The 13,245-nt window shown below is 40.0% G+C and overlaps 1 protein-coding gene across 3 annotated transcripts in view; it reads left to right on the top strand.

Annotated features, from left to right (window-relative positions):
* nubp2 (nucleotide binding protein 2 (MinD homolog, E. coli)) overlaps nucleotides 1–13,245 on the top strand; it is a 30,098-nt gene that overhangs the window by 11,543 nt on the left and 5,310 nt on the right. For all 3 annotated transcript variants that reach the window (XM_059979159.1, XM_059979158.1, XM_059979157.1), the window contains 4 exons: nucleotides 2,730–2,842; nucleotides 7,412–7,610; nucleotides 10,540–10,694; nucleotides 12,727–12,837. In XM_059979159.1, the coding sequence (XP_059835142.1) occupies nucleotides 7,457–7,610; nucleotides 10,540–10,694; nucleotides 12,727–12,837 (420 nt within the window). In that variant the 5' untranslated portion in view covers nucleotides 2,730–2,842; nucleotides 7,412–7,456. The remainder of the gene's footprint in view (nucleotides 1–2,729; nucleotides 2,843–7,411; nucleotides 7,611–10,539; nucleotides 10,695–12,726; nucleotides 12,838–13,245) is intronic.

Below are 13,245 nucleotides of genomic sequence, written 5' to 3'. Positions count from 1 at the left end.
TCCTGATGTAGGGTGTTTTCAACTGTCTATTTTAAATATGAAAGAGGTGTACACATAATGGCGCATGTGCTGGTTATGTGACCCCTGAAATCCAGGCAGACAATCTCTGAGGAGTGTTGATAATGGCTGGGGTCACCCATCTTGTGAAGACACTGCCCAGAAGAAGGCAATGGCAAACCACTTCTGTAGAAAAAATTTGCCAAGAACAGTCGCAGTCAAGCCCATGATCACCCATGCAGCATGGCACATAACAAACAAACACTATCTTTCTTTGCAAATACTGATTGATATTTCCAACGTTTTCTACTTTCATTATTTCAGATCAATGCACACTGAACTGTACAGTCCTTTGGGCAAATATTATTTCAGCTACTCTTGCTGCCCTAGGTTAGGAATCTGGCTGGATCTCTGTTGGGTGACACAGTAGTGTAACACTTACCACAACCCGAGTTCAATTCCACTGATGTCTGTAAGGGGTTTGTATGTTCCCCTGTGCCCACATGGGTTTCCTCTGGGTATTCCAGTTTTCTCCCACATTCCAAAGACGTACAGGTTAGTACATTAATTGGTCACATGGGTGTAATTAGGTGGTGCAGGCTCATTGGGCCAGAATAACCCATTACTATGGTGTATCTCTAAATAATAAATATAACATGCCCCACATATCTCTCTTAATCTTTCAGCTTATATGTGCTGCCTCTAATACATGGTACACCCTATCCTGGTTATATGTGGGGGATACGTTCCTCGTAGTCGACACATAATGTGAATAATTATTTAAATAGGGAAAACGGATGCGTTCCGGAGGGCTTCCTAAATATGTTTTATCTGTAATTTATTCACGTTTTCATACCAATACGACACAAAAGCAGTACCACAAGGCAAGATTCGTATTATATTTCATCAATTTAAGGTAATATTCAATGTAATCATAGAAAGTTAACATACTATGGTGTACAGTACTCACCAACAGTGGGAGTTGTGTTCGCTGCGGGTGATGAGTGGTTGTTGTGAGTCATATCAAGCACAGCAAGGGCTGAAGGAAGAATCACAGAACTCTTGCTGGTAGCAGGAGATGACACCGGTTTGAAGAAAGCGGTGAGGGTTATTTGCTTGGCAACATTTTGTTTTTCAGCATAAATTTGCTTGCAGGGAAGAAGGGTTGACGGCTGGGAGCAACTGAAGTGCTGACTCCGTTCTAAACTTGGGTCCATGTCCATTGCCATTTGTGCCAAGTGTTCCGTCTTCCACCATTCCCTCACCGTTGGTGAACTCCTGGGATTTTCAAAATCATATGTTGCTTGCAGCATCTGAGAGATAGTTCGCCGTTAAAAAAAATAAGCCTTGAGTGTGGATCACGCCTTGAGTGTGGATCACACCTTGGTCGAGTTGTTGAATCAGCGGTGTTGTGTTAGGCAGCAGGAAACGCATTGTTATGTTAGGATGAATGCTGTCCAAATGTTTAGGATGGGCTGGCGCATTGTCAAGCAACAAAAGAACTTTAAAGGCAAAATTCTGTTCCCAGCAGTAGCGTCCCAGAGCTGATGACATGTTGTTTATAATTTCCAACTTTTTTTCAAGTGTTAAAGTGGTTCTGTGCCACTCAGCTGATAGCCCAGGACATGACAACAGACACTTAGGAGGCATAATTAAATATTTCAAGCACAAAATCACTGCACCATAGGTAAAACCAACAAAAGTTTAAGAGCAAACACGAGGAAATCTGCAGATGCTGGAAATTCAAACAGCAACACACAAAATGCTGGTAGAACACAGCAGGCTAGCTGCATCTATAGGGAGAAGTGATGTCGACGTTTCGGGCCAAGACCCTTCTTCAGGACAAGATTGCACATCCACACCTTGCCAAAACCAATGAGAGACTGGCGGGAGTGAGACTGTGAAGCGTGCGCACCTGACTTGTATTGGCTGAAAAGCGGTGCTACTCGTCCCAACAGTGAGACTGTGAGGTGCGCGCACGTGACTCGTATTGGCGGGAAAGCAGTGCTCCTCGCGTAATTGGGCTTTGGATACATATAAGGAGACGTTGGTAGAAATAGGTTCCTCACATAACTGAATCCGCGTTGTCTGAAGACACATCTTACGAGGATAAGGGTGTATTGTAGGGTAATGTAATGGGTGAAAACATATGCATAATTCAGAACTATCAACATTGATTTGGGGTTCACTTTAAGAGGTTGGTCTGATGTGATGACGTAATTATGTGAAGATTTTGTTGTGCTTTATGTTATGTGTTTGACAATAAAGGTGTTATTACTCTTTCCCTTAAACTTAAAACACCCCTGCCTTTTTATTTACAAAAACCTACAATATTGCCTGGGCATGGGCAGATCTGCCCTGAAATTTTTCAAAGGTAGAGGTATATGGCATCGAAACAGGTACACACCAACATACTTACACTAATCCCATACTATATTTTGCTTCTCAAAATTCTAGATTGAATATCAATCCAGCAAAGATAAAATATTTGATTCTGCATAAAATATTTGAATTGATTTATTAGGCTATAAACCTGTTTAAGTTTTCACCAGGAGAGGGAGATTTCTTACTTAAATATTGCACCGTACATACTTCTAGTGTCATAGTGGTGAACTACAAATGGGGCTAAATGTTACTAAACTACTGGAATTACTGTACACACATTTATCTTGTACTAGGCTAAGTCTTGACCTGTTTCTTTATTTAATCAAGTGCTTTAATTTTTTGCAAAGATAACCTGCGATCTGTTGATCACATTCTACTGGTTCTGTCTGGCAAAGGAGGAGTAGGAAAAAGCACCATAACAACAGAGTTAGCCCTGGCACTGAGAAATGCAGGGAAAAAGGTAAGGAGATTTAAATTAAAATAAAGGCAATGTAATGATGTTCTACTGAAAACTCAGCCATGCTGGACAATCATAATCTTGTCTGAAAATTGGAATAAAAAATGGTAGATACTGAAAATTTGAAACAGAAAATGGTGGAAATGCTTGGTAGGTGAAAGAGAAACAGTTGAAGTTTCAGTTCAAGGACCAGAATCGGGAAGGAGAGAAAATAAGGCGGTTTTAAAGTGCAGAGTGGAAGAGGGATTGTTAAGACAAAGGGTGCAGAGCCAATGTTTCCTTGAGATAAGATGTTTTAAATTAACTTGGATGATATGCTGATAGGAGCATAAACATAAAGAACATAAAGGAACCGAAGAATTGGTAGAAAAGGGCGGATGGAGAGTGGCAACACCAGAATTAGATATACAGCTGGGAATTGTAGAGCTGGAGGGAAATGCCCAGTAGATCAGGGCATTCTTGTGGAGAGAAGACAATGAGCCAGTAACACACTCCACTTGCTTAACTTTTCAATCCACCAGTTTCAATGTTCATTAGAGTTTTGGAATGCAGAACAGTACAGCACAGGAGGAGGCAATTTGGCCCACAATGTTGTTCTGAACCAAATAAGTTAATATCCAAATAGCCAATTTAACTAATCCCTTATGCCTACACAATTCATGTGCCTATCTAAAAGTCTCTTAAAAGTCCTTAATCTATCAGCCTCTACCATCACTTCAGGCAGCGCATTCCAAGGAGCCACCACTCTCTATATAAAATAAAAATTTGTCCTTCTCATCTCCTTTGAAATTACCCACTCTCACCTTATTGCTCTCTGATATTAGACATTTCAATCCTGGAAAAAAAAGATACTGTCTGCCTGCTCAATCTGTGCTTCTCATAATCACAGGAACCTCTATCCAATCTCCCCTCAGCCTCTGCAGTTCCAGAGAAAGTGTCCAATTTCTTGTTATAAAACATGGCCTGTAATCCAGACAGCATCCTGGTAAACCTCTTCTGTACCCTCTCAAAAAGCCTTGACATTCTTCCTACACTGAAGTGACTAAAACTGTATGCAATTCTCCAGATGTAGCATAACCAGAGTTTTATAAAACTGCAACATAGCTTCCTGACTTGTAATGCCTCAACTAATAAAGACAAGCATGTCGTATGTCTTCTTAACCACCCCAACAACCTGTGTAGCCACTTTTGGGGAGCTACAAACTTGGATCTCAAGATCCCTCTACTGATCAGCACTGTTTCTTTATATCAACACGCACAAAAGCTGGATGAACTCAGCAGGTTGGGCAGCATCCGTTGAAATGAGCAGTCAGTCTTTGTCAGGACTGAAGAAGGAGGGGGCAGGGGCCCTATAAAGAAGGTGGGGGGGAGGGTGGAAAAACAATCAGAGGAAAGATCAAGGGGAGGGTGGGGGATAGGCCGGAGAGGTGAAGAGGGAATGTAAGGGAAAAGCACTATGGGTAGTAGAAGGCAGAATCATGAGAGAGGTGATAGGCAGCTAGAAGAGGAGGCAGAGTGAAAGTGGGATGGGGGAAGGGAGAGGGAGGGAATTACCAGAAGTTGGAGAATTCAATGTTCATACCAAGGGGCTGGAAACTACCCAGACGGTATATGAGGTGTTGCTCCTCCAACCTGAGTTTGGCCCTATCATGGCAGTAGAGGAGGCCATGTATGGACATATCTGAATGGATATGCCCCCTGCTTCTTCAGTCCTAACGAAGGGTCTCGGCCCGAAACGTTAACTGCTCATTTCAATGGATGCTGCCTGACCTGCTGAGTTCATCCAGCTTTTGTACTTGTTAATTTGACCGTAGCATCTGCAGTGTACTTTGTGTTTACTGTTTCTTTATATTCTGCCTATTAAGGTGCAACACTTCACATTAACCTTCACATAAGTTAAACTCCATCTACTATTTCTCTACACGTATCTGTAACTGATCAGTATTCCTTGCCAGTCATTTATGCTATCCACACACCACCAATCTTTGTATCATCTGCAAATTAACTAACCCACCTATGTACTATACATCTTCATTCAGATCGTTGATATGGATCACAAACAGCGGAGGTCCCAGTACAAATCCCTAAGGAACATCACCATCAGGGACCTCCAGATAGATTAAGTCCCTTCAATCTTTACCCTCTGTCTTCTATGGGCAAGTCAGTTCTGAATCCAAACGATCAATTCACCATGGATCTCATCATCTTAATCTTCTGGATGACCCTCCCATGAGGAACCTTGTCAAGCGCATTACTAAAATTTACGTGGACAGCATCTGCAACTCTACCTTCATCAATCACCTGCGTCACCTCATCAAAAAGCTCAATCAAGTTAATAAGATACAATTTGACCTGCACAAAGCCATTCTTGCTCTCCCTAATTAGGCCTTGATTTTCCAAGTACTCATAAACTCTATCTCTAAAACTTCTGTCCAGTAACTTCCCTACCACTGATGTGAGTTTTCAAGATTATCTCTGGTTCCCTTTCTCAATGATTGACCAACGTAAGCTGCTTGCCAGTCCTCCAGGACTTCACCTGTAGCTTGGGAAAATCTAGGGTATATCCTATCTAGCCCTGGAAACCTATTGCTCTTTAAGAGACCCAATACTACCTCCTTCGTTACTTCAAAATGCCCAAGCATATTAATACATTTAGCACAGATTTCCCTATCCACCATTCCCTCCTCCTTGGTAAATATTGATGTAAAGTACAGGTAGTCTCCAAGTTACGAATGTCCAATTTACGAACCGAGGAAGGAGAGTGCCATCCGCCATTTTAAGTTAGATCGCGATGCCGTCCGCCATTTTAAGTCGTTGCCGTTGACACTGTGTTGAGTGTATAACTTTGTATTTGACTTAAATTTTTCTCAGCAAGGTTCATCCTAACCCCCCCACCCCCCCTTTTCTGGTCAGCTGGTGAGATCAGCTGAGATCAGCGCCGGGCTTGAGAACGGAAGTTCCCAAGTTCAGTCCAGTGACAGACCGCTCCCAAGTGCGCTCTCCATCCGTGCCGGATTGATGTCTAGCTCGCAACTCTACCTTGTAAAAAAAAACACTGACACCTGCAGTTTAAATTCCCACATGGAATATTGTGGAGGATCAAATAACCAAATCCAGCACAGCCCCCAATTGTCCCATTTAACCTGTCTCAGTGCGGTGGACTTAAGGACCCGGGGAATTCAGTGTGGTGGTCCTTAGGATCCGGCGGAGCTCGAGACCTGCCACCTGCATTGACGGGAAGCGATCACGATTGAAAATTAAGTGGAAATAATAAAGCGTTTGGAAAGAGGTAAAACGTCATCGGTCATTGGAAAAGTGTTAGGCTACAGTCGGTCAATGATCGGAACAATTTTAAAGGATAAAGTGAGAATAATGGAACATGTGAAAGGCCCTGCCCTGATGAAAACTGCAGTTATTACTAAGCAACACAGTGGTTTAATTATTGGCATACTTACGTTTCTTGAGAGTTTTTTATGCATAGAAAGGTAAAATATATACTATATACTAAGACAAACGTTTGACTAACTGATGCTAAATAATACCAGATGTATTTGGTCCGACTTACATACAAATCCAACTTAAAGACAGACTCAGGAACGGAACTCGCTCGTAACCCAGGGACTGTCTGTATTCATTAATGACCTCACCCACATGGTCTGCATCCAAGCAAATCTTCCCCCCTTATCCTTGAGTGGTCCCAACTTTCTCTAGTTATCCTCTTGTTCCTGATATATGTATGGAATATAGGCATATTTGAGAAGGTTAACTTGAGTTAGAAGACCAACTACGATCATTGAATGATGAATGTTCTCAAATAGTCAGAATAGTCCACTCTAGCTCTTTTTTTGGCTTTAACCTGTATCCACTTGGAAGGCAGCTGGTTCACAAAACTATCTTTCCAATGTACTTGAACAGTCTTCCAGGGCATAGGCAAACCTGACATTCGATGACCAATATTATTGAAACAAGGAACTCACTGTTGGGAATTCGGACATTTAAGGCAAGTTACTGTTCCTGGATTCCAACTGGATGCTAGAGTTTGCTAACATGAAATACTATCAGATGACTGATGCCAAATTATTTATATTTATATTGGTTGATGGAATACAATTATTTTTGTTGAGTTTGTTTCAGAGGTTGAAAGTGAAGCATAAAATATAATGGTTTAAAACATTCAAAGAAAAGTAGAATGAAATCTAAAAGAGTGATGGATGGCACTGGAACCTTTTAATTTTTCTTATAAGACTTAACCAATTGACTTCCTTTTCTTTCAGTTGCAGTGTTTTAAAACATTCCATGTTACATTAAAGCTCTCTGGGGGTGGAAGAGAGGAGAGGGGTGGTTAGAGAGAGGCTACTTACTGTTTTTGTGATAATTCTGAGCCTGATCTTAATCGATAACTTCAGTGATTTATCTGAAATCTTGCAGCCTCTATATGATCTTTTACTTTTATTGTATGCAAATGATAAAAGCTTGTATTCATTTATGACCGAAACCTCTAGTCTAATTAATCTCTACTGCCAAGCTCTCTAAACTGCTCATTTAACTTTCGTTGATTTTGTTTTATTTTAGGTTGGAGTTCTGGACATCGATCTTTGTGGTCCTAGTATCCCCCGGATGCTGAATGTTCTCAATAGTGCTGTGCACCAGTGTGATGCTGGATGGGTTCCAGTTTACGTAGACACCAATAAAACAATGTGCTTGATGTCAATAGGCTTTCTCCTGGAGAGTCCAGATGATGCTGTGATATGGAGAGGGCCAAAGAAAACAGGTGATGTCATATTACTTCACAGCACACTGGAACAATCTGCTCTGTGGCCCAGTAATTAGTGATATTTATTTAGATAGACCACATCGTAACAAGCTCTTCTGGTCCATCTAAGCTCACACTGCTCTAGAACACTCATGTGACCAATTAACCTACTAACCCATATGACTTTGAAATGTAGGAGGAAACCAATTTAGAAGTGATTTATTGTTAGTTCAAACTTTCCTTCAGCATTTTGGTGGCCTTTTCGATCAGTGCACATGCCATTCTTGATGAGAAGTTGTCTTTTGGTCATGCCATGTAGTGATATTAGGAAATGACTGGAATAAAATTCAAGCGGGGGATACTTGCTATAATAGTTTCTTTGAAGCTTGAAAGGCTTCCTTTTAAACTGACATTTCCCTTTCAGCAAAGTTGGCTGCTAAAACGAATGTTCAGCCAGTTGTACTTCAAGCGTAGCATTTGAGCATCCAGTCTGTATTAATAAATAGAGAATTCATTCATAATGTTTTAGTGCTCTGACTGAGAGCCAAAAGTTTACAAAAGTGTGCCAGCCCACAAATTTTGTTGAAGAGCGCTTTGTACTTCTTGTGTTCTGTACAGACATAAATGTGTTGGCAAAATTTAAAACAGTTGCAATTTGGTAACAGCATACATTGTGAACAGCTTGTTATTATGGCCTTAGAAATTTCTTCATCTTGTAATTTGAAAAATACAGAGAAGAGCCAATCATTGCAATGAAATTTTGCAAGTATTTTATCGATGTCATTGTTATAACTTGTGTGTCACAGGGAGGCTGCAGGTGATGTCCAACTGTCTCGCAGCTCCTGTGACCTGAATTTGATTCTGACCTCTGGTGCTGACTGCATGCAATTTACATGTTTTCTTTGTGATTTCAGAGCATCTGACGGAAATTCATGATTAGTTGTCTTGTGTAAATTGCTCCTAATGTATATGAATGATATTGGTTTATTATTAGTTTACCAAGATGCAGTGAAAATCTTGTCTTGCATTCTGTTTATTTCAATCAAATCATTGAGCTAGAATAAGGTAAAAAAAAGCAGAATAAAGTGTAAAAGCTACCCAAAAAATTGTAGTACAGGTAAACGATAAAGTGCAAGATCTTTACGAGGTAGACTGTCACATCAAGAGGTTTGTTCAGTAGTCTGATAACTGGGATGGAAGCTGACCTTAAACCTGGTGGTACATGCTTTCAAGCTTCTGGATCTTCTTTCTGATCGTAGGAGAATTGGGAGGTGTTAGTGGGCATGTGTGGAAATAGATTGCAGGGAAGTAAGTGAGGAATGGGATTGATTGGATTACTGAGGCCATGAACATAAATTTCTCCTCCCTTCCACTTTTTCTTTTTCTATTCTTCATTTATACTCCCCTCTTAATCCTCTTCTCACCTGCCTATCACCTCCCTCTGGTATATGTCCTTATTCCCTTTTTCCCATGGTCCCTTCTCCTCTCCTGTCAGATTCCTCCTCCTTCAGCCCTTTACCTTTTCCGCTTGTCACCACACAACTCCTCACTTCATCCCCTTCTCCCACCTACTGATTCATTTTATATAGAGCCAATGGACAAATGGACTCCAGTGTTGGAAGAAAATGTGAAATACGAGTGGAAGACCAAAAAAATGATGCAATAACTGCAGAAACATCCTTCATTGTCTTGCAAGAGTAAAATCCACATAAAACTTCTGGTTACGTGCTTCCATGCACTCCCTGTTAACATTGTTTATTTGCAAACGGGGTTAACTACACTTGAATATAGGTTTACAGTGACAGCTTCCCTTATCAGTGTGGACAAAAAGTCGTAAAGCTAACAGCTTAGAAATGTAAAATAAGGGAAGCTAACTGATAAAACCTGACCGAGTTCTGTTTGTGGAATCCTGCCAAATTCATACAAAAAAACCTAACTGATTCACCAAACTTGACCCAATACTCAAGGTATTGAGAGTAATGTGACAGGCTAATTCTGGCTCCTTCAGAAGCAATGTACTATTCTTGGAGAGCGATAAAGCCCCCTGCCCCTTCAATTAACCTTGAGGTATGTTTGGCCTTGAATGCCAGCATGCAGCATGTTTGAGAATACACTTGAGCTAGAATTTTGTAGCATTTTACAGATGCTGGAAATCCAGAGTAACACACACAAAGTGCTGGAAGAACTCAGCAGGTCAGGCAGCATCTATGGAAAAGAATAAAGAGTTGATGTTTTGGGCTGAGACCCTTTTTCAGGACTGGGCAGGAAGGAGAAAGAAGTCAGAATAAGACAGTGGGGTGGGGGGGTGGTTTGAAGGAGTACAAGCTGGCATGTGATAGGTGAAACCAGATGTGGGGAAGGTAGGTGGGTGGGGGAGAGGGGGTTGAAGTGAGAGGAGAGTGGACAGCGGGAGAAAGGGAAGGATGTGAGGCACCAGAGGGAGATGATAGGCAGGTGAGGAGAAGAGACGAAGTAAGGGCGGAACCAGAATAGGGAATGAAAAAGAGGGGGTGGAGAGAAATTAGCTGAAGTTAGAGAAATTAGTGTATATACCATCAGGTTAGAGGTTTGGGGTGCTTCTCCTCCAGATTGACTTGATCATGGCAGTAGAGGATGCCACACATACACATATATTGTATTGGGCACGGGGATTGGAATAATCAAGGTTTATATCACCAGGAAATCCTGTGTTTTGTAGACGGAGTGAAAGTGCTCAATAAAGCAATCCCATTCAAGGGTAAATTCAATTTAGTCCCACAAAATGACTGGAAATTATGTTTTTGTTTTAGTAAAGCTGTATTAACAAGATCAGATGAAATTGAGATGGGTGCATTCAAATGACCAACTCTATAGACTAATGCTGAATAGAATGTAAGACTCAAATGAAACTGAAGCTTTAAGCACTCTCCACGTTTACAAACTAACTATATGTGTTTATTCCTTTTAGCTCTTATCAAGCAATTTCTCTCTGATGTGGCATGGGGAGAGCTTGACTATCTCATTGTAGACACACCTCCAGGAACTTCTGATGAACACATCTCAGTGGTGGAGGCCCTTCGCCAACATAAACCTGATGGAGCTCTGGTGGTTACAACACCTCAGGTACATTTTCTAAAGAATTTAAAAGTGTTTCCCCCATTAAGCCAGGCTAATTAATGCTGATAATTAAAAACAGAAGAATAATTGTTAAGTGCATCAGGTACTTGCATTCTTTACTCTAGAGCTAGAAATATATTCTGTCCTTGTGAACTATGTATTTTGTCCCTAAGAGAACCATTATCTACCTAGGGTTGGGCTAGAAAATGGAAATAATCAGTCATGATCTTATTGAATGACCCTATCCTGTTCCTTGGATTCTTCTGAAAATGTAGAATGCATGTTTGGATTATGTTTCTTGAGGAAAAACTTTGTAGTTAAATTCATGGTGCAGATCATAATGTGCTCTGTAATGGACACAGATTCTGTGGTCATTTTGTACCAATTGTCTTATTTCTGGATATCTTGCCTATTTGTGAATTGATAGATTATACAGCTGATATACTGGTCAGAGTAAGTCTTGGGAGCTAAGATACTTGTGTCTGCCCAAAATCAATGTTCCAGATACAGTAAAAATTTGTAGTCTCTGGATCCAATTTATTTTTCCACTATTGTCAGGGGGGTAAAAAACCATGGTAATGAAATATCTTATTTGTTTTAAATTTTTTTTGGTTCAGAAATACCTTTATTCCTGGGATTTTATGTTTTGTTTTCCTCTATTTCATGCAATGAAACCTGTAATGTATACGGAAGTAGAATAATGCAACTGATGTTTAATCTTTATTAGTGAATGTGATGTTAAAGAAGTTAAGAATTTATTGGACATTGTTGTAAAGTTTTTTTATTAAATGGGATTCACAATGGTGCTCAGTATGATCTTGGTCTTAGATTTTGTTGGCACTGCCCTCTAGTGCCACTAGTGGTAACTGCAACAGGATCACAGGGCTGATGTTATTTCAAACAGATAAAATAAAAAATATTAGATTAACAACTACCTTTCATTTCAAAAATCAGCTTCACCCCTGTCTGATATTGTAATTTGAGAGAAAGCATTTATTTTCTGTTTTGCTTTTCCCTCCAGTAGCTGTAGAAAGTGAAGTTATTCTACCAAGTATTGAGAGATTCATTCCCTTTAGTTTCCCTAAGACCTGATCTGGAGCATATTCAGTTATGACTGATCTCCTTCATTAAAAGTTGTTACACTTGACATTGAGGCTGAGCTTTCCAATTCAAATTTATTTCTATTCTTAATTTTAATGAATTCAGAACTGACACTGCTAAATGCTTCTAAAAAGTTAATTTATATTTTTATTTGCTTTAGAACTAATGCACAAGGTATTGATTGGATGATTCTTTATTTCCTATCTGTATTTCCAGTTATTTCCATATTTCACTAATTCCAATTTAACTAGTATTCCTCAGGAGTTTCCTGTCTGCTTTAAATAAGACGTATTTTATTTTATTTGGAGATACAGTTTGGAACAGGCCCTTCCGGCCCAGTAAGCCACACCACCCAGCAACTCACCTATTTACCTAATCACAGGGCAATTTACAATGACCAATTAACCTACTAACTAGTACGTCTTTGGAATATGGGAGGAAACCAGAATACCCTGAAGAAACCCACAGGGAAGACATACAAACTCCTTGCAGACAGCATTGAAATTGAATACTGAACTTTGATTCCCTGAATTGTAATAGTCTTGTGCTAACTGCTATGCAACCGTTGTGCCCTACTCTTAACTCTTACTATTAGACTCCTCTTAACATGTTTCATTCTAGAGCTCATGTCTTGACTGAATCTCAAAACAGTGAAACCCTTGTCCCCTCTCATGGAAGTTGAAGACTTGGAGATGTAAAGATTGGTGCCAAATAATCATAACCTGTCTTTTCTTTAACTTCTAGCTCATTTATTTGGATGAAAAAAGCCTTTTTCAATGAACAGTGACGAATCCATATTAGCAAGTGGTCCATTCATTTATGATCATTGATAACAAATAATGATCAAAAGGGATGTTTTATTTTATCTGAAAACAAGTATATATTACCTAAATACTGGGCGGGATGCACCATCTAAGTGTTTCTTTTCAATTAATAGGCAGTATCTATAGGAGATGTAAGAAGGGAATTGACGTTCTGTAAGAAAACTGGATTACCTGTCATTGGAATAATTGAGAACATGAGTGGCTTTGTCTGCCCAAATTGTTCGGTGAGTATGACTTTTTTTGAACTGTGGGTTCATTAAGCTACAGTGGATGTGTCTTACGTTGTTGAATAATGATGCCCTAGACTTTGCAGTCAGCAGCAAGGTACAAACAAGATGGCCACACATGGTCTTCTCTTTGCTGATGCTGGTTACTGCCAGACATTGCTTTAGAGAGATCTTTGGTACTCCGCAGCAGAACTTCCATTAAGTTGGTTGAACCAATAATAGTGCAGTAAGAATTCTCCCAGACAGAAAGTTTTTTTTTCGCAGCTGTAGTATTTTAAGCATTTTACAGATTGCAAAATAAAGCCTTGGAATATTAGGTTAAAGTGGAAGCTCATGTTTGGAATTAAAATTACTGCATTCTAATATATTCATGAAGGAATTGCAATTAACATATATCGTCTGTTT

The sequence above is a fragment of the Hypanus sabinus genome, chromosome 9 (genome assembly GCF_030144855.1).
Source record: "Hypanus sabinus isolate sHypSab1 chromosome 9, sHypSab1.hap1, whole genome shotgun sequence".
Classification (NCBI taxonomy): domain Eukaryota; kingdom Metazoa; phylum Chordata; class Chondrichthyes; order Myliobatiformes; family Dasyatidae; genus Hypanus; species Hypanus sabinus.
The sequence above is the reverse complement of the archived record's forward strand: the minus strand, read 5'-3'. Positions and strand labels throughout refer to the sequence as shown.